Raw genomic sequence first — 20,077 nt, 5'->3', positions numbered from 1 at the left:
TGGTGTTTGGCTTACAATATTCTAAATAATTTAGTTTGTGGTGTTTGGCTTACAATATTCTATAATCTGGGATCCAGTCAAACACGTGACCTTATACACTCACAGAATACTTTATGAGAAACACTATAATAATACTGGGTAGCTTTCTGTCCCTAGCTGACAGAAGTGGGAGTCTGGTCTTCTGCTGTTTAAGCTCATCCATCTCGACACGTTGTGCATTCTGAGATGCTTTTCTGCTCACCACAACTGTGGTTATCTCAGTTAATGTAGCCTTTTTGTCAACTCAAACCAGTCAGTCTGTTAATCTCTCTCTTCCAAGTGTTTCTGTCTATAGATGAGCTGCTCACTGGATGTTTTTTTCTTTATTACACCATTCTAAATAAACTCTAGAGACTGTTGTGCATAAAATCCCAGGAAATCAACAGTTACAGAAATACTCAAGCCAGCCCATCTGGCAGCAACAAAAAACGGTTTCACGGTCAAAATCACTGAGATCACATTTTTTCTCCATTCTGATGGTTGATGTGAACATTACCCAAAACTGCTGGCCCGTATCTACATGATTTTCTGCACTGCACTGCTGCCACATGATTGGCTTATTAGAGAATTGCATGAATGAGTCCATGTACAGGTGTTCCCAATAAAGTTCAGGGAGGATATACGGTTGAATGGGTAAAAATATGGTTCATATCTTGAGCACTCTAAATATATGCAGACAACATGGAAGGACCTTGCAACTTGGAACACAACAATAAAATATTTTACACATTTTTTATGGTTCTACTAAGCTACTAAAAGTTTTTCATGAGTCAGCATAGGACAAAACAATGCAAATATTAAATCTTTAGCGTAATTTTGTCAATATCTTGAATAGGTTTGGTTGTTCCGAACTCGGATTTCGACAAGTCAATGAAACATTGTAGTGACACAGAAACTGTGACTTTTACTATCTGTTTCCATTAAAATGGGGTCTATAAGCCCACTCATGTTTGCACTTTTTTCCATTTCGAGAACCCTGTATGGAAAAAATTGGCCTTCTGTGACGACTTCTGAGCATTTACATAGATAGAAAACATGTTTGTGTACATGCTTGCCAAATTTAATTTCATGAGGCTGAGATTAATATGTCTGGTGATTAAATTGTAAACAGCTTTTCCCAGATAAGACATTTTTTAAATGTGAAAATAATAATAAACTAATTGATTAATTGGTTGATTGATTACAAATGTCATTAACTAATAATTAATGGATTATTTAATTAGAAATAATTTTAGAATGAAGACACTTTGCAATCACTGGTTTAAGGTCACAACAAAAAAAATTAATGAAGAAAATCTGACACATTTTTGATGCTGAATGACCTTCCTACCAGTTCAGCATCAGATAATGGCCTCAGCATGTCAGTGTCACTGCTGTGATTCTATGTTCTATCATATAACATCTGGTCAGTGATGGTCATACTGTGGTTGCTGTTGACTGAGTGATAGTGTAGAGACTCTTACAGTGTGCATAGCATCTGATGGGATAAACTCGGGGAATATTTAGCAACGAAATGAAGTAAACAGGGAGTGCTGCTTCAACCTAGGTGTGGAGAATATTTTCTTTTTCTTTTGTATTAAATAGCAAACTTTATGCAGTATGTTTTGTGGAAGACTAGATGATATATTAAAGCAATATGGCACAAGCAATAGTGCGGTGATACTGGATGAATTGATATGGTGGAATTCTACACTGGCGGAGTGATACATTGAGTGAAGCGTCAAAGTTTAGTTTATTCTACACTCTCGCTACGCCGCTCGACCAATCAAAATTGGTGGACCGGAACTAACTGTTGTATAATAAAGATTTCTTCCTGTTAGAGTTCATAGTGCAGAGTAATGTTTAGCGTCCGGTCAGTGGTCACTACTGCTGTTGTTCTGCTTGGTGTTTGAGCTGGACTGAGCTTTTTTTTCTCCATAAGTACTTGCCTCTTTCAGAATGCCTGTTTTTCATCAGCGTAGGTGTTCAGAAGTTATACCATTACTTATAGGTAACATTTAATCAGTTTAACGTGTCTCCTTTTACTGAAGTGACCGTTATTGCCTACTTTAATGCGCGTGGAGACTTGTTCAGTAGTCTTTTCTGATTAATAGTCAATTAGCCGTAAAACCTGCGTGTTTTAGTCATGCATAATGCTACAGAGGATAGTTAATTTTTTTCATTCGTAGAAAACAGAAAAAGCCAGTGCTTCGATTAGTCAATATGTAATATGCTCTGTGTGCGCCATCTAGTGGTCAATAGTAGGAACAGCATCTGTGTGACCGTCTAATGAATATGTTCCTCTGTTTACTACAGTCCACAAATCTTATAGGTTCTAGCACTCCTAAATATATTTAAAAGCAATTCCATAGGCATGCTGAAATGTATACCATGTTTTAGTGTTATTTTCAGCCACTTTCTCACTGCTATGTGCAAAGTAATGTATGTAGGTTACAAACAGGTAAAAGGGCACAATGGCTTAGTGGTTAACACGTTTAACTTACACCTCAGAGACTAGTGTTTGAGACAGCTTGAGTCTGATTTATGAAGTGTCCTGTAGTGTGTGTAAGTGTGTTTAATCTGTGATGGTTTGTCACCCTGTCCGGTGTCCCCCCTGCCTTGTGCCCCGAGTTCCCTGGTTCAGGCCCCAGGCTCTGTATAGACCCTGTATAGGAAAAGCAGTTCAGAAAATTAATGGATGGACAAACTGGCAGTATTGTGAAATATTAAACAATTGCTTTATCACTGACCGTTAAAAATTCATTCCACAAACAATCTACATTTAACATTTCCATGTTTGATTTAAGTGAATAAATCTATTTTATTAAATATTGCCACAACCAACCTAGACAATGTGTCAACACTTGTGTGCTCTATTTTCTATCAGAATGAACACTACAGCTAAAGTGTGTCTTACTGATTTTGAGGAGTATGCCAGACAGCATCTCTCCAAATCTACCTGGGATTATTATGCAGCCGGAGCAGATGAGTGCTGCACCAGGGATGACAATCTACAGGCTTACAAAAGGTATTTTATCCCTTTCTCTGGACATTAATCCCTCACAATGATGAACGTGCGTACATAAATGCACATCCTACTATTAATACACTATATTGTCAAATCATTGAATTCAGGGGTTGGGCTTGGCCCCTTAGTTCCAGTGAAAGGAACTCTTAATTCTTCAGCATACCAAAATATTTTGGTCAATTTTATGCTCCCAAATTTGTGGGAACAGTTTGGGGATGACCCCTTCCTGTTCCAACATCACTGGAACAGGAAAGGGTCATCCCCAAACTGTTCCCACAAAGTTGGGAGCATTAAATTGACCAAAATATTTTGGTGTTTGGAGGGGTGTCCCAAAACTTTTGGCAATATAGTGTATGTCTTGATGATTACTAAATTTGTATACAAATGAATAAAATCAGTCTGAATATTTCTGAAGTAATAATATAATATTAATTTTAATATTAATAATATTAAAATTCCTGAATCCTAGTCTAAAATTCCAAGTCTTATTTTCTTGGATTAAATCACCACCAGGATCCGTTTAAGGCCTCGGATCTTGCGAGATGTGTCAATGAGTGACACGCGAACTACCATTTTGGGCACCGAGATCAGCTTTCCTGTAGGTATTGCACCTACTGCTTTCCACTGTCTGGCATGGTATGAGGGAGAGCTAGCCACTGCCAGAGGTAAGTGCTATAATACAGACATTCTTGGATAAATTCACGAACATTGAGTACTATAAAATGTATTGCAATCTTTACAGTGTAGCTTGATACAGTACATACTGATTAATCTGAGTTGATATAACAGGGTTTGGTTTACTTAGTACTTTTTCCTGTTACATAAGAACAGCCAAGACTACACTGGCAGAGTGTGCCTTTTTAGTTGATGCAATATTTTGCTATCCATACTTTGTTTTTTGCTTTCTCAGCCACGGAAGCTGTGAACACCTGTTACATTACCAGCACTTACTCCACATGCTCTGTGGAGGAGATTTGTGCAGCAGCTCCAAATGGCTACCGCTGGTTCCAGCTCTATGTGTACCGTGACCGCAAACTATCAGAGCAGCTCGTGCACAGAGTGGAGGCACTCGGCTACAAGGCCCTGGTTCTCACAGTCGATGTGCCATACACTGGTAAACGTCGTGATGACATCCGCAACCAGTTTAAGCTCCCCCCTCATCTGAAAGTAAAAAACTTTGATGGCATGTTTCAGGTACGGCTGTATATACATCCGAGCTACTTTTCTCATACACGCTATTTTATATTTGAGCTATGTTCAAATTTTTCAAAGTATTTTCATTTTTGTTCATTTATGTTGTTTTGATGTTTTTGTGTGGGTGTTATGTTTATTGTTAAGCCTGAATGCTTCCTCATACAGGATGCTGCAGGTCTTGAAGAGTATGGCGTTCCATCCAACTCATTGGACCCATCCATAAGCTGGAAAGACATACACTGGCTGCAGTCTCTCACCCGCCTGCCCATTATCATTAAAGGTATCCTGACTAAAGAGGATGCCGAGCTGGCTGTGGAGCATGGTGTCCAAGGCATCATTGTTTCCAACCATGGAGGACGACAGCTGGACGGGGGACCAGCCACAGTGAGAAACAGCACTGGTTTTAGTGGTTTCATAGCTTGTATATTTTCTACTTTCCAATATATGTATATATATTTTAAAGACTTTTTTTTATTTCCAGTTCTAACAAGATCACTTTCCCTTTCCTCCATCTGTCCTTGTCCCCTGCTCCTACAAACAGATAGACTGTTTGTCTGAGATAGTGGACACAGTGCAAGGCCGGATCGAGGTGTACATGGATGGAGGGATTCGCACAGGCAGTGATGTCCTGAAGGCCTTGGCTCTAGGAGCTAAGTGTGTGTTTATTGGAAGACCTGCAATCTGGGGCCTTGCTTACAAGGTAACTGTGTGTGTGTGTGTGTGTGTGTGTGTGTGTGTGTGTGTGTGTGTGTGCTTAACGCTATGAATATTATCTGTTTTGGACAGGGAGAAGAGGGTGTGAAGGAAGTTCTGCAAATTCTAAATGAAGAGTTTCGTCTATCCATGGCCTTATCTGGTACTTCTAGTACTCATAGGGTACCCTGTATCTCAGTGCATTCTCAGTTAAAAGATGAATGACTCCTCATATCTCTCTTGTCTTTTCTTCACAGGTTGCAGAAATGTGGCTGAAATCAACAGGAACCTTATTCAGATTTCTAAACTGTAATCAAATAAAAGAAAATAAGGGCAAGATCAAGATAAGCTTCAACACAGTGTTAACACTAAAATAATTGAAAATGATTTAAGAGGCATTTGATGTGTTTGTACATTAATGGAGGCATGTTAGCTAGGCCACAATACACCTACTTGCTCTTTATCCATGACATATGAAAATATATATGGTTTGGTAACAAGAGATCATAAAGATTTGCTAAGTGAAGGGGGGATTTACGGCATGTTTGTGGCACAGACTGATAATACATCTAGTGTATCATGAGCAGACAGACAGGTCTGGTGACGAAAATGGGTTTGGAAAGTCATTACAAAGAAGGATAAAATAATTTGATGCAGTATTCACAATAAGTTGCTATAAATGAATACCTGAAGCATATAACACTAAATGAATAATAAACTTTATTGCAGAGCCTGGCCTGTTTGGTGATTTAATGCCTTATCTTGAGGACATCTTTTTTTAAGAATTAAATATAATTCAAATTCAAATTTTATTCATCACATATGAAATCATACACAGTACAACATGTAGCGAAATGCTTTTTACTACTGTCCTACATTTGAAGAAGGAAAAAGATTAAATTTAAAAAAAAAATCTGTAACACCAGCACAACAGTGGCTGATGCATAGCGCTCTCCTTGACGTCTCCAACATGGTTGGCGGCCATCATTTCTGCTCAACATGAATCAACTTTCATCAGAGAACAGCACTGAGGCCCACTGGTCCCTCGTCCAGCATAAATGCTCCCTGGCCCATGCAAGACGATGATGTGTGGTCAGGTACCCTTGTAGGTCATCTAGCACGCAGACCACGCTGATGTAAATGGTTTCGAATGGTCTGACGTGACACTTGGGTGCCTCTCACCTCCCTTAAATGTGCCTGGAGTTGAGTGGCATTCATCATCCGGTTCCGAAGGGCACTGTTCACAATGAATCAAAGTGGTCATCAAAGTGGGATGTGGCCAAAGGACGTCCACTTCTATGCCTTTCTGTGACTCTTCCAGTCTCTCTGTATCTCTGTCGCAACCTGCTGATGACACTCTGTGACACTCTAAGCTCAGTGGCCACTTCCCTCTGAGAACATCCTGTTTGAAGCCTCGCAATCGCGAGGTCCTGTTGATCAATAGTTAGGTGTTGTCTTGGTCTCATGATGTCAAAATGTGAACAGCATGATGAAGAGGACTGTTTAAATACCAATTCTAATAGAACCAGAAAATTTATTGGTCGATTCATGGATCAAACACCAGTTGTGAATTTTGCCGTTGAGCACCTTGTTAGAGAACAGCAAGTTATGCAAAAAGTACTGAAACACTGAACAGTTGGACATGTGTATTCAAAAGTGTAGAGAAGGTCAAATTAAGTTCACCTGTAAAGGTTATAGTGCATTTTAGGTACATCCTGAAATTTCACCCGAAAGCCCAATATCCTTAACTTTTTTTGAGTAGTAAAATGAGTAATAAATATGTATAAACATCTATAATATATAGAAAAATACAACATATACATATATGTAGATATGAAAAGACAAATATAAATGTTATGACAATAAATAAATACAGTATGTACAGTGTGCATACACAAGATAAATATACATATAAAAGGCAAATGTAAATGTCCAGTTGTACAGGAATATCAGGGAGTAAAGTGACGGTGCAGTGTGCACACAAAGATGCACACAAATATGTACAGTGAGTGTGGTTATTGTGTGTGCAGAGTAGTGCAGAGTATGCAAGTAGTGCAATTATTGCATGTGCGACAATCAGCTGAGGTAGAATGTCATCTCGTGTGGGCGAAGTCCAGAAAGTCCAGGTTCTAGGTGTTCTGGTTGAGGGCCCAAATGGCTTGCGGGAAGAAGCTCCTCCTCATTCTCTCTGTGTTTGCCTTCAAGGAATGGAAATGCTTCCCTGACCGCAACAGAGAGAAGAGTCCATTGTTGGGATGGCTGAGGTCCTTCTTTATCTTCCTGGCCTTGGTCCAGCACCGCTTGCTGTATATAGTCTCCAGGTCAGGAAGCTCGATGCGGATGGTATGCTCGGCTGATCGCACCACCCTCTGGAGAGCTTGCCTGTCCTGCTTGGTGCTGTTTCGAAACCAGGCTGTGATACTTCCTGTCAGGATGCTCTCAGTGGTGCAGGTGTAGAATGACTTTTGCACCTTTGAGGGCAGTTTAAAGTCCTTTAGGCATCTAAGATGATAGAGACGCTGTAGGGCCTTCTTCACCAGGATGTTGACATGACAGGACCAAGTCAGGTCCTGCGTGATGTAAACACCAAGGTACCGGAAACTGTCCACTCTCTCCACTGGGGTCCCATTGATAGTCAGGGGCTGATAATTCCTCTCCTGCTTTGTGCTAAGGTCCACTATCAGCTCCTTAGTCTTGTTGACGTTCAGGAGGCGATTGTTGACCTGGCATCATAACTCCAGGTTTCTAATCTCCTCTAGGTCTCGTCGTTGTTGGAGATCAGGCCCACCACCACAGTATCGTCTGCAAACTTAATGATATACATATTCAGGATAAAAGAGATTATTTAACAAAGCATAACACAAAACCAATACATAGACTCTGTGTACTTTTAACCTGTCAAATCCATGATGGTACTATGAGTATAAGGTAAAGCTCATATAAATGTGGTGCTCGACACCATTCTTCTTACACAGCTATTTAAAGTACGCTGTAAACTTTGGTGTGGTCTCAAACTCTGTTAAAAAAGATTCACTTCAGCACTAAAGGCAACGATCAAAGAATGAGGAAACACTGCTAAACACTGTTAAGAGACATAGGGATTAGACAAGAGTGGTGGTATAAACATACACAAACCCCTAATATATACATGCTCACTCTTCCTGCTACATCTCTGTGTATGGATTTACCTTTTAATGCTTGCATAAAGAATTGCCAAATGTGACCTCTTGATTGAGAAATGTGACATGTAAAAAGAGGAAGAACATATGGGTCTGTGTGAGCAAAAAACAAGCAGACAAAAACTAAGAAAAGAGAAGTGACACAGGAAGTCAAGTGGCTTGTGGTAAACAGCTCATAGCAGTAGCATTGAGATGCTTAGTTCTGTGATGTGCAGAAGACCTTGAACCTTCACAGAATGTATCAGTGTTCGGTAAGTTACTGTGTAGGAAACCCTTTTCTGGCATTCTTTGAGGAAATGCTCCAATATAATGAACTTTTTAAATCATTTTGCTATTCAAACGACACTATTTGCTACATGATGTGCATCAATTATGAGCTGCGCAAAGGACAATGTCCGTTTAAGTGTATTCAATGTGTGTTTATGTAGTCACGTAAATGACACTAATGTGAAAAGTTTGGACATCTACTTGATGCGTGTCTTGTCATGTTACACCTGTTCTGGTGGTTTCATCATGTAGGGTGCACACAAGGTCTTACTAACCTCCTTTCACTTCCTTTTCAGACACTCAGCTCTGTGAACTTGTTTTCAGTGTGATCCCAGAACGACATTTAAACGTCCCTTCGCCTGGCACGGATAGTGTACAAACAACTGAATTGTTTTAACTTCACAAACATGGGGTAAGATTTGTTTCTGTTTCAGTTTGTTTACCATAAAACATAACGTGAGATATTTTGACAGGAAAACTATGAAAGAATTGGAAAAATTAATGGAATATTATTGAACACTGAGTTCAAATACAATGCCTTCATCCTGATCAGCATCTGTGTACAAATGGTAAAGCTGTTGTATAGATTTATATAGACTGTGTAAGATACGACTGCTTAGAGAAAAACAAAGCAAATTAATTTGACACTGTTGAATGTAGCTGTTTGTACACTTTGCTAAAATAACGTTGAGTATGCATAAGCGGAGACAATGCAGAGGTTTAGTGCGGTGCCTAATTGACCCTTGCTAGACTCACTTCTGAGCATGCAGATATATCGATTTGACATTTTGGTTAATGAGTCAGATTAGATATAGACTGGGAAATGTTTTCAAACACTATATGCTATTCTGCATTTACTCATTTTGCATTTTAGCCAATGCACATACAGTTGAGCAGGCAGATTTATTATTTTTACATAAATTTACAGGATTTGTTTTAGGTCTTTTTTGTTAAAAGGAACACAATCTTCGGTTGAACCATTGCCTGCTGTCTTTTCGACCTTCTGAGAACCCAGTTTTACCCTCGAAGCAGCTAAAGTTTCATTTTAATGTCCTAAAATATAACAAGCCCTCTGACGCTGTCTCATATCCAACCCCAAACCACACCACACAGTGGGCATTTGCATTGCCTCCATTTTGCATACAGGATTTGTGGTAAACTGTCTTCTTTTTTGTAATCAAAATATTCTATATATTTGGTCTTATTTAACAAGAAAACCCTCTATTATCTCTCATCTAATAACTCCAGAAGATTACATTTATGGATTGAAATTTTTTTCTCATAGATCATTGTTTTGGTAATCCATGTTGCAAGCAACATCTGCTTTTTGTGATCCTTGGTGAAAATGTACTTCAACAATATATGTTGTTCGAGGTCAAAATAAACATGAGACAAATTGAAAGTGAGGATAAAATTATAAATGTGTACTATATTCTTCTTTTCTTTATAGTAAAATATTTTTTGAGAGATTTCCGTAGAAATATTCGAAATATAACATTAACACAGCTCCTGGTGAGTATTAGGTACATGCATATCATTTGTTTATTATACAATATATTGCCAAAAGTATTCGCTCACCCATCCAAATAATCAGAATCAGGTGTTCCAATCACTTCCATGGCCACAGGTGTATAAAATCAAGCACCTAGGCATGCAGACTGTTTTTACAAACATTTATGAAAGAATGGGTCGCTCTCAGGAGCTCAGTGAATTCCAGCGTGGAACTGTGATAGGATGCTGCCTGTGCAACAAATCCAGTCGTGAAATTTCCTTGCTCCTAAATATTCCACAGTCAACTGTCAGCTGTATTATAAGAACGTGGAAGTGTTTGGGAATGACAGCAACTCAGCCACGAAGTGGTAGGCCACGTAAACTGACGGAGCGGGGTCAGCGGATGCTGAGGCGCATAGTGCGAAGAGGTCGCCAACTTTCTGCAGAGTCAATCGCTACAGACCTCCAAACTTCATGTGGCCTTCAGATTAGCTCAAGAACAGTGCGCAGAGAGCTTCATGGAATGGGTTTCCATGGCCGAGCAGCTGCATCCAAGCCATACATCACCAAGTGCAATGCAAAGCGTCGGATGCAGTGGTGTAAAGCACGCTGCCACTGGACTCTAGAGCAGTGGAGACGCGTTCTCTGGAGTGACGAATCGCACTTCTCCATCTGGCAATCTGATGGACGAGTCTGGGTTTGGCGGTTGCCAGGAGAACGGTACTTGTCTGACTGCATTGTGCCAAGTGTAAAGTTTGGTGGAGGGGGGATTATGGTGTGGGGTTGTTTTTCAGGAGCTGGGCTTGGCCCCTTAGTTCCAGTGAAAGGAACTCTGAATGCTTCAGCATACCAAGACATTTTGGACAATTCCATGCTCCCAACTTTGTGGGAACAGTTTGGAGCTGGCCCCTTCCTCTTCCAACATGACTGTGCACCAGTGCACAAAGCAAGGTCCATAAAGACATGGATGACAGAGTCTGGTGTGGATGAACTTGACTGGCCTGCACAGAGTCCTGACCTCAACCCGATAGAACACCTTTGGGATGAATTAGAGCGGAGACTGAGAGCCAGGCCTTCTCGTCCAACATCAGTGTGTGACCTCACAAATGCGCTTCTGGAAGAATGGTCAAAAATTCCCATAAACACACTCCTAAACCTTGTGGACAGCCTTCCCAGAAGAGTTGAAGCTGTTATAGCTGCAAAGGGTGGACCGACGTCATATTGAACCCTATGGATTAGGAATGGGATGTCACTTAAGTTCATATGTGAGTCAAGGCAGGTGAGCGAATAATTTTGGCAATATAGTGTAGGTCTGAAAATAAAAACACTCTTAAGCACAATCAAACGTATCAACGATGTCAAAGTGCATAGCATTGTGTCTTTGTGTTTTCAATACCACACATAAGTGCTTAGTCAGCACATGAAACCCTTCACAATTACTTATTGTGTCATACCTCTCACGTAAGACTCATGTAAGACTGTTCAGCGACAGAAACTGAGTGCGTAAATAGTTTCCAGTACAGGAATTAAGGAACTCAAAAGGGATTCACCTTCCAATGGCCCAATCTGCTTTCTTTCAGAAACAGCGGAGAAGAGGGAAAACTGCACCGAAAACTGTCTCGCATAGGGAGCAGGAGTCAGAGAGAATCTGCAAGATCTCCACCTCAAGCAGAAAGGCCTCCACCTGCCGCCCCTCCCAGACAACCTGAACCTGCTCCAAGACCTCCAGAGGTGGCTGCAAAACCTTTAGAGCCTGCTCCCAAACAGCAAGTGGTCTCCCCAAAGCCCCCTGATGCCAGCTTAAAGCCTAACATTCGTCCCAAACCTCACATACAGGTGTTCAGTAGCATTGAGCACGGAAATGTCATACTTAAGGTAAAGAATACTATAAAAGCATTAAACAAAGGAGGGTTAGATAGTTGTTGCTGTATTTTATTAGTGTAGAATAGAACAATATGCCCATAAGCTTTTTCTCACCACAAGTACAATGTTTTGTCAGGGTCTGGATCATTTTCGCTGTGACAAAACCTTATGTGATGTCACGCTGGTGCCTGGGGATAGTACTGAAACCTTTCCAGTTCACAGAGTGATCATGGCTTCAGCCAGTGACTACTTCAAGGCTATGTTCACAGGTGAATACTGAACAAAAAAAGATGTTATTAGCTTTTTTATATATGGCTCAGATTTGTAATAATCAACCACAAACACTATCTTGTAGGTGGAATGAAAGAACAGGAGCTGCCTGAAATTAAACTTCATGGAGTGAGCACCACAGGCCTGAAGAAGATTATTGAGTTTATTTATACATCACAGCTAAGTCTGAACTTAGGCACCCTTCAGGACACTCTGGAGGCTGCCAGTTTCCTCCAAGTGATTCCAGTTCTCAACTTCTGCAATCAGTTACTTAGCAGTGAGGTATGTGGCCATTACATAGTTTTCATAATTCTTAAATTGCTGGATCAAAATCACTTGTATATATTGTATTGTTTTTTTTACTTCATATGGCAGGTCACCATCGAAAACTGCACAGAAGTCGAACGCATTGCTAACGATCTGCTTCTGGAAGATGTCCAGACCCACTTACACAACTTTGTCTGTGAGAACTTCTCAGCTCTAGTGCAAAGTGATCGTTTTCTGGAGCTTTCTGAGGCCAGCATAGCACATGCCTTATCAAGTGATTCACTGAAAGGATTCTCAGAGATGGAGCTCTATCGCACTGCCCGTACTTGGCTAGCTCATAAGCCCAGTGAACGCCGGCCTGCAGCCTACTCCTTGATGCGCCACATTCGCTTCCCCCTGATGACCCCTGCTGAACTCCTGCAGATATCACAGGAAGACCAGATTGATGAGGATAATGATGAGGAAAAGGAAGGCAAGGCGCCATTCATGCGTTCTGACACAGCTTGTGTGAACCTACTCTTGGAGGCTAGCAACTACCAGATGCTGCCGTTCCTTCAGCCATTACTCCAGACAGAGAGGACTCGCATTCGTTCAGACACAACATACCTTCTGGCTCTGGGTGGAGTGATGAGGCAACAGCTGGTGGTGAGCAGAGAGCTTAGGCTGTATGATGAGGAAGAAGGAGGCATCTGGAGAGCCCTCCAGCCAATGGAAATGCCTCGCTATCAGCATGGAGTGGCTCTTTTAGGCGGCTTCCTTTACATTGTAGGAGGGCAGAGCACTTATGACACAAAGGGAAAGACAGCAGTGGACAGTGCATACAGGTATGACCCTCGATTCGACCGCTGGCTGCAGGTGGCATCCCTGAATGAGAAGCGGACTTTCTTCCATTTGAGTGCTCTGAAGGGGAAGCTCTACGCTGCTGGGGGGAGAAACGCCACTGGAGAGATTGGTACGTTTCAAATATTTTGATAAAATAGATCCATAGAACTAACTCACTGGCTGTATTGCTAGTGGCTTGTGTAGTGGATTTAAAATGCTTCCAAACATGAATAGACTATGACTCAATATTATGTAATATAGATGAAATACATAAACCGCTCATTAGACCCTTAAATTCCCAAGATCATTTGGCAGGTCTAGACTCATTCTCATAAATATATATACTTTTCTGTTATTTTAAACATAGTTACTGAATAATACATAGTAGTTCATAAATAATACACTACATAGCAAAAAGTTTGTGGTCATATGAACATCACACCCATATATGGTTCTTCCCCAAAACTTTGCCAAGTTGTAAGCAAACTATTGTCTAGAATGTACATGCATGCATATTCCATCTTGACAGTGCCCTTGTGCACAATTCAAAGAACAGAAAAAACAAGGATGTTGTAGAAGAACTTGAGTGGGCTGAGCCCTGACCTCAACCCTACTGAACACCTTGACCAAGGATGAACTGGAGAACAGACTGCACACCAGACCTGTCATGTTATCAGGGTCTGACCTGAATGAACACAAATCCCCACAACGGTGTTCCAAGATCCAATGCAAAGCCTTCCCAGAAGAAGCTGTTATAGCAATGATGAGGCTGTGTCTGCTATAGCAACTCTATATTAATGGCCATGGTTTTGGAGTGGGCACATATGTGTGTGATGGTCTGGTGTCCACATACTTATATATACATATAATTTGAGTAAATCAATGATAAGTTGAGACTTTAGGAACTTAAAAATTCTCACATTTGTTACACACTGTAATGATAAAGACTATATCATTGTCTACTTATACAAATTCAAATTCCTGCTTAAATCTTTCCCACAGGCACAGTGGAGTGTTATAATCTAAGCAAGAATGAGTGGACCTTTGTTGCACCCATGAGTGAGCCTCATTATGGCCATGCTGGTACAGTACATGGAGGGCTAATGTATGTGTCAGGTAAGCAAGAAAATTTTATCAAAGATAAGTAAGTAGTTAACATTGTCTGATTAATTTAGGTCAATGAAGTGTATTTTTCTTGCTTTACTTACCATGACCATGATCTTTAATGTTTAAAATGTTTTACAGAGGATCCCATAGAACTTTCTTTTCACAATCTTTGGGCTCATGAAATCATTTTTCTAGAATGAGAATGTTATAAAACTTTCATTTCACATGAAGATGTTTGTTGCTGGTTTCTTGTTTAAAATACTGACCTTTACTCAAATGTGGGCGAGTTCTCACTAGCCTGTTAGCCTGAGTGGGTGGGGGGTTTTGGTAACTAGATGAGGTCACTTGGCACTCCAAACCACATCCTTCCTGCAAACAACAGTTACAAACTTGCAGAGGCTCAACAAACCAGTGAATAAGTATAACATCAATACACCAGGGCAACGTCGAAATAAAGAAATTAAATATGTCAGTATTTATTTTCCTTCTTTAGGGGGAATAACGAGAGATGCTTTCCAGAAAGAGTTGTCTTGTTATGACCCCAACACAGACACATGGAGTCGTCGTGCTGACATGATGGAGCTCCGTGGACTGCACTGCATGTGCACTGTAGAAGACCGACTCTATGTTATGGGTGGAAACCACTTCCGTGGAACAAATGACTATGATGATGTCCTCAGTTGTGAATATTACACTCCGGCAAATGACCAATGGACTGTGGTGGCTCCGATGCCCAGAGGTCAGAGCGACGTTGGTGTGACCGTGTTTAAAGGCAGAATTTATGTGGTAGGAGGCTATTCTTGGAACAGCCGTTGCATGGTCGACATTGTGCAGTGTTATGATCCTGAAAAGGATGAGTGGGAGAGGGTCTTTAATGTGTTAGAGCCTTTAGGAGGTATACGAGCTTGCACTATGACTGTACATCGTCCAAGTGGGTCTGTAGATGAAGTACAGTTACAGGAATGTCCCCTTCAGACTACTAAGAACTGAGTAACAGACGATTTAACATGTCTGAATCATAGCAAAAAAGAGAGTGTGTGTGTGTGTGTGTGTGTATGTGTATATATATATATATTGTTTTGGGGTTTTTTTTCCATTTTTGAATGAACAGTGTTACAGAGGATTAGACTAGACTACTCTGTATAAACTACAGGAATGTCCCCTTCAAACTACTCAGAACTGAGGAATGGATGATCTTACATGTCTGAATCATACCAACATGAGTGTATATATTATTTTTCTTATTATTGTTATTATAATTATTATTATTATTTTCATCATCATTATTATGGAGGATTGGAGAAAAGCTGTGAATACAGTTTCTGTGCATTATGTATATTATATTGCTCTCTTTACTCTTAATAAAACTAACAAAACAATTTGTGCTTTTAATGCAGTCTCTTTCTGAATTATATTTGAGTACATTTTAATGAAATAAATAACTTCATTCATCCATCTATCCATTTTCTGTATTGCTTATCCTACACAGGGTTGTAAGGGAACCTGGAGTCTATCCTCGTGAACTAGGGGTACAAGGTTAGGGACACTGGACAAGGTGCCACCCCATCACAGGGCCCAAACACACACACATTCACACACCCATTCACACACTACAAACAATTTACATCCTACACCACATGCTTTTGGACTGAGGAGGAAATGGGAGTACCTGGAGAAAACCCCAGAAACAGAGGGAGAATATGCAAACACCTCACAGCAGAGGCAGTAGGTGTGAGACTAAACTAGATATACTGTTCTGATAAAAGCATTGCTCTCACACCAACTGTGTCTCATTCTGTTAACCACAGGTTCCACGGTAGTTTTCAAGGTGTTACTTCACTTTACAACACTTCACGAATCATTTATCAATAAAATCAGAAAATACATATTAGAAAAGATACAACATACAACTTTACATACTGTAACCTACTTTGTCCAGATGCAGAGGAAGAGTATTATGCATTATATTTTATATTTATAGTTAGCTCAGGTTCAATTACCCATGCTATATCTTGGCCAAACCAGAATTCAGTCAGATGTGGCTCACATGTGCATTTTAAGCGAGGTGTTATTGCAAATAATGTTATGGGTGCAATGAGCTGCAGAATTGGCTGAAACCATGATGTTCCATCCATATATTTTCCGTACCACTTATCCTTCACAGGGTTGTGGAGAGCCCAGGTAAGTCTCACCTGCGCACAAGACAGGGGACACCCTGGATAGCATTACACAATCATTCACACACTACGGATAAGTTTGACATGCCAATAAGCCTACAACATACTCTTTTGAATTGGGTGGAGGTACAAATCTCCCCAGCCCCGGCAAAATGTGTCTAATTCTTCTTTTTCATCTTCTTTTGGCTTTTCCCTTCAGGGGTCACCACAGCGAATAATCTCTCGCCACCTATCCCTATCTTCTGCATCCTCAACACTTGCACTCACTAGCTTCACATCCTCATTTATTACATCCGGCCAAATGTGTCTAATTGCTTTCCTCTTACTAAAGCAACAGCAACAGCTGTTTCTGGGAATACTGGGTGTGAGGTGGGAATACACAGAGTGTGAATGAAATGCCAGTCCATTGCAGTGCACCATGCACACACTGTCATGAATACATCAGTTGAGGGAATAACCTTTGGTAAGAATGGTGTTCATCACTCCAGTAGATGTGTGCAATCTATGCCAAGATGCTTTGAAGCTAGTTCTAGTGTCTTCTGGTGGCCCAACACCTCTCTCTCATTGTCATACTGTATTTTAAATAAGGCACAATCATAGATCCTTTAAACTGACTTTGAAAGAAAATTGCAGGCCTCTGACCATTATAACCTTGACAGTTTAGTCCTCGCAGACTGCTTTTCTCCCAGGAATCTAATCTCTAAAGTGGCATTGGGTTTGTCCTTGGCAGAAAGTTTAAAACATGCCTCCCTTCTCATCACTCTGTTTGACTTCAGACATCAGCATTTTCCTTCAAATTCCTGAGTATCTCAGCTGTCCTTTCCTTTTCGCCTCGTCTTTTGAAACAATCTAGGCAGCAGAAGCAGTAACCATGTCCTTTACCGGAGATGTGTGTGTGGTAACAGGAGCGTGTGGCTTTCTTGGGGGAAAGCTAGTTAAGCTACTACTGGAGGAAGAGAATTTTGCTGAGATTCGACTGTTAGACAGATGCATTCAATCTGAGCTCATTGAGTCACTAGAAGGTAAATGACTTTTTAGCCTTTCTCTCTAATTCAGAGACAACCTCATTTTGCATTGTATTTTGTATGCAATTTTGTATTTTTTACACTCTCCACTGTCATGTAGTTCTGACAGCTGCAAAGTATTGTTTAATACAATTACCTTCACAAGATAAATCACATGTACTTGCATTTTTCTTTTTAGCTTGGAACAAACAGCAGAATATTTATCAGTATTTTGTAATATGTAATTGTTGTGGTTATTAGCTTGCCAGGGAGAGACAAAGCTGAGTACGTTCGAAGGCGACATCAGGGACAGTGAGCTACTGAGGAAAGTGTGTAAAGGAGCAACCATCATTTTCCACACTGCCTCTCTCATCGATGTCACTGGAGCTATTAACTACAGCGAACTGTATGGGGTGAATGTGAAAGGTGAGGAGTTATTTGTTGAGCTGCCATGTGTTATCTTTAGCCTATATATATTCATGTTTAATATGAATAGAAATCTAAGGGCATAAGATTATGGTCTTTTTATATCATCAACAAATCTCGCCTCACATCATAAATCCTATTGAATGATGTTTGAATCATACTGAGCTGTTGCTAGAGCTAAAGTTCAGCACAACAGGTAGAAAAAGCTTGTGTAAGGAGTAGATACAAAGCACTAAACACAACAATATATATACTGTATATTAAAATTAGAGATGTAACCAAGCAAATATGAACACATTATTCAGAATGGTACATTTCCTCAAAATCTAAACCACTATGACCCTGACCAGACAGTTATATATGGAATAAATGATTCAATGCTGTATGATCATGCATGTTATGCAATTAATCATTCATTCTTAGTAACTAATGGTTCCAGCCACATTGTTGCAGATTTTGGGGAACTGAAACAATTAAATTAAATTTAAAAAAATAAGTTTGTGTTGATGTCTCTAGTGAGCAATCATAAATTTAAGTAAATTATATGGAATTTGGAATAATTCCAAAAAATATATGTAATATAGAATTAGCATCATAACCATCAGATGAACAGATTTGATTCCAAATATGATCGAGGTCACAGCGAGAAAAAAGTGAAAATCTTTCATCAATAGCTTTCTTCTTGTTAGAAGTATATTTTAAGGGTTTTTCAGACATACAAATTAGCAATAAGAAGGACAAGATTTGTTGGTGGTAGTGGCATCGAGTTCTACCTTTTCTAGTGTGTCGGGATCATAGGGATCATATTTAATTTTAGAAAGAAATATATACAGATAAAATAAAAAACATGGAAGAAAACTTTCAATTGGCTTTATTTCATGTTTTAATCTGAATAGAGATACAGATTGAAGCATATATAGAAACTGATTAGATAGCGTTATTGTATTTCACCCCTAATTACAGAGGTGATAGAGCTTTAAGCGATTGAATAGATGAGTTTCTTTTGTTCTAGGTACCAAATTGCTTCTAGAGGCATGTATGCAGGAGAATGTTGCTTTCTTCATATACACCAGTAGCATTGAGGTTGCTGGTCCAAATCATCGCGGTGACCCTATCATCAATGGTAATGAGGACACAGTGTACAACGCTTACTTAAAGTTTCCCTACAGCCAGACCAAAAAGGAAGCTGAAGAGATTTGCCTTAATGCTCAGGGCGAAATGCTTCAAACTGGAAGCCGGCTGGCTACTTGTGCTCTCAGGCCGATGTATATTTATGGCGAAGGCTGCAGGTTTACTTTAGGCCACATGAGAGACGGAATCCAGAATGGTGACGTGTTATTGAGGACTTCACGACGTGAAGCTAAAGTCAATCCTGTATACGTGGGAAATGCAACTCTTGCACATCTGCAGGCTGCACGAGCCCTGAAGAATCCAGAGAAGAGAGCTGTGGTTGGTGGAAACTTTTACTACATCTCAGATGACACTCCACCTTTCAGCTATTCTGACTTCAACCACGCTGTTCTTCAACCACTTGGTTTTGGTATACAGGATCGACCCTTCCTACCCTTCAACATTCTGTACTTTATTTGCTTCCTCATGGAGGTGGTCCATGTCTTGCTCCGTCCTTTTCTATGCTTTACCCCACCACTGAATAGACAGCTTTTGATTATGCTCAACACACCTTTCACCTTCTCTTATCAAAAGGCCCACCGAGATCTGGGATACACTCCTCGTTATAAGTGGGAAGAGGCACGCAAACGAACTACTGATTGGTTAGCATCAGTCTTGCCCAGAGAAAGACAACGAATCAATATGAAATAAAGCCCACTTTTTTGTTCTGCTTATTTTTGAAAATTATTTGTGTGCTTTAAATAGTTAAATTTCTCAGGCAACAGCACACTGAAATAAAATCTTTTTAGTAGCCACATGCAAAATCTAAAATCTTTCAAATGTGAGGTTTTAAAAAGATAAATTGATGTTGTCATTACTGAGCATGACTAATCACAGAAAATAAATATTCAGGTCATATCAAGAAACCTTAAATTAAGCCACACAAAGCTAAATTAGTTAGTGTCTGAGTGTTTTTGTTTTGTTTTAATTCATTTTTTTTTTGTTTATTTATTTATTTATGTTTACCATGGCTATGTTTAATATTGATCTAGAATGTGGACTGTGTAATATGTGTAAACAATATTTGAATGACTTTTTATTTGAAATATATAATCAATGCAAAATGCAATCAATAAAAGATAAACACTGCGACACTATTTA

The 20,077-nt window shown here is 39.9% G+C and overlaps 3 protein-coding genes across 5 annotated transcripts; all 3 read left to right on the top strand.

The window, feature by feature from the left end:
• The first annotated feature begins 1,860 nt into the window (after positions 1-1,860).
• Positions 1,861-5,663, top strand: hao2 (hydroxyacid oxidase 2 (long chain)). 3 transcript variants are annotated; one of them, XM_058391237.1, is made up of 8 exons: positions 1,861-1,996; positions 2,906-3,046; positions 3,560-3,711; positions 3,957-4,240; positions 4,385-4,624; positions 4,782-4,940; positions 5,027-5,096; positions 5,191-5,663. In XM_058391237.1, the coding sequence occupies exons 2-8, from the start codon at positions 2,907-2,909 to the stop codon at positions 5,244-5,246; spliced, it is 1,101 nt and encodes a 366-aa protein (XP_058247220.1). In that variant the 5' UTR covers positions 1,861-1,996; position 2,906; the 3' UTR covers positions 5,247-5,663. The 3 variants fall into 3 exon arrangements, with proteins under 3 accessions (XP_058247220.1, XP_058247219.1, XP_058247221.1); XM_058391236.1 differs by having other exon boundaries at positions 1,873-2,029; XM_058391238.1 differs by having other exon boundaries at positions 1,874-2,029; positions 4,406-4,624.
• Positions 5,664-8,237: 2,574 nt separating this feature from the next.
• si:rp71-68n21.9 (kelch-like protein 9) lies at positions 8,238-15,589 on the top strand. The gene is made up of 8 exons (XM_058393657.1): positions 8,238-8,363; positions 8,676-8,791; positions 11,451-11,745; positions 11,870-12,002; positions 12,089-12,285; positions 12,379-13,222; positions 14,095-14,208; positions 14,693-15,589. The coding sequence occupies exons 2-8, from the start codon at positions 8,787-8,789 to the stop codon at positions 15,187-15,189; spliced, it is 2,085 nt and encodes a 694-aa protein (XP_058249640.1). The 5' UTR covers positions 8,238-8,363; positions 8,676-8,786; the 3' UTR covers positions 15,190-15,589.
• A 1,543-nt stretch (positions 15,590-17,132) lies between these two features.
• Positions 17,133-20,065, top strand: hsd3b1 (hydroxy-delta-5-steroid dehydrogenase, 3 beta- and steroid delta-isomerase 1). The gene is made up of 3 exons (XM_058392904.1): positions 17,133-17,398; positions 17,642-17,806; positions 18,819-20,065. Exons 1-3 carry the CDS (start codon positions 17,248-17,250, stop codon positions 19,625-19,627), a joined length of 1,125 nt encoding a protein of 374 aa, XP_058248887.1. The 5' UTR covers positions 17,133-17,247; the 3' UTR covers positions 19,628-20,065.
• The last annotated feature ends 12 nt before the right edge of the window (positions 20,066-20,077 follow it).

This window comes from Hemibagrus wyckioides, linkage group LG06 (assembly GCF_019097595.1).
Source record: "Hemibagrus wyckioides isolate EC202008001 linkage group LG06, SWU_Hwy_1.0, whole genome shotgun sequence".
NCBI classification, from domain to species: domain Eukaryota; kingdom Metazoa; phylum Chordata; class Actinopteri; order Siluriformes; family Bagridae; genus Hemibagrus; species Hemibagrus wyckioides.
Note: the sequence above shows the minus strand (reverse complement) of the source record. Positions and strands in the feature narration are given on the sequence as shown.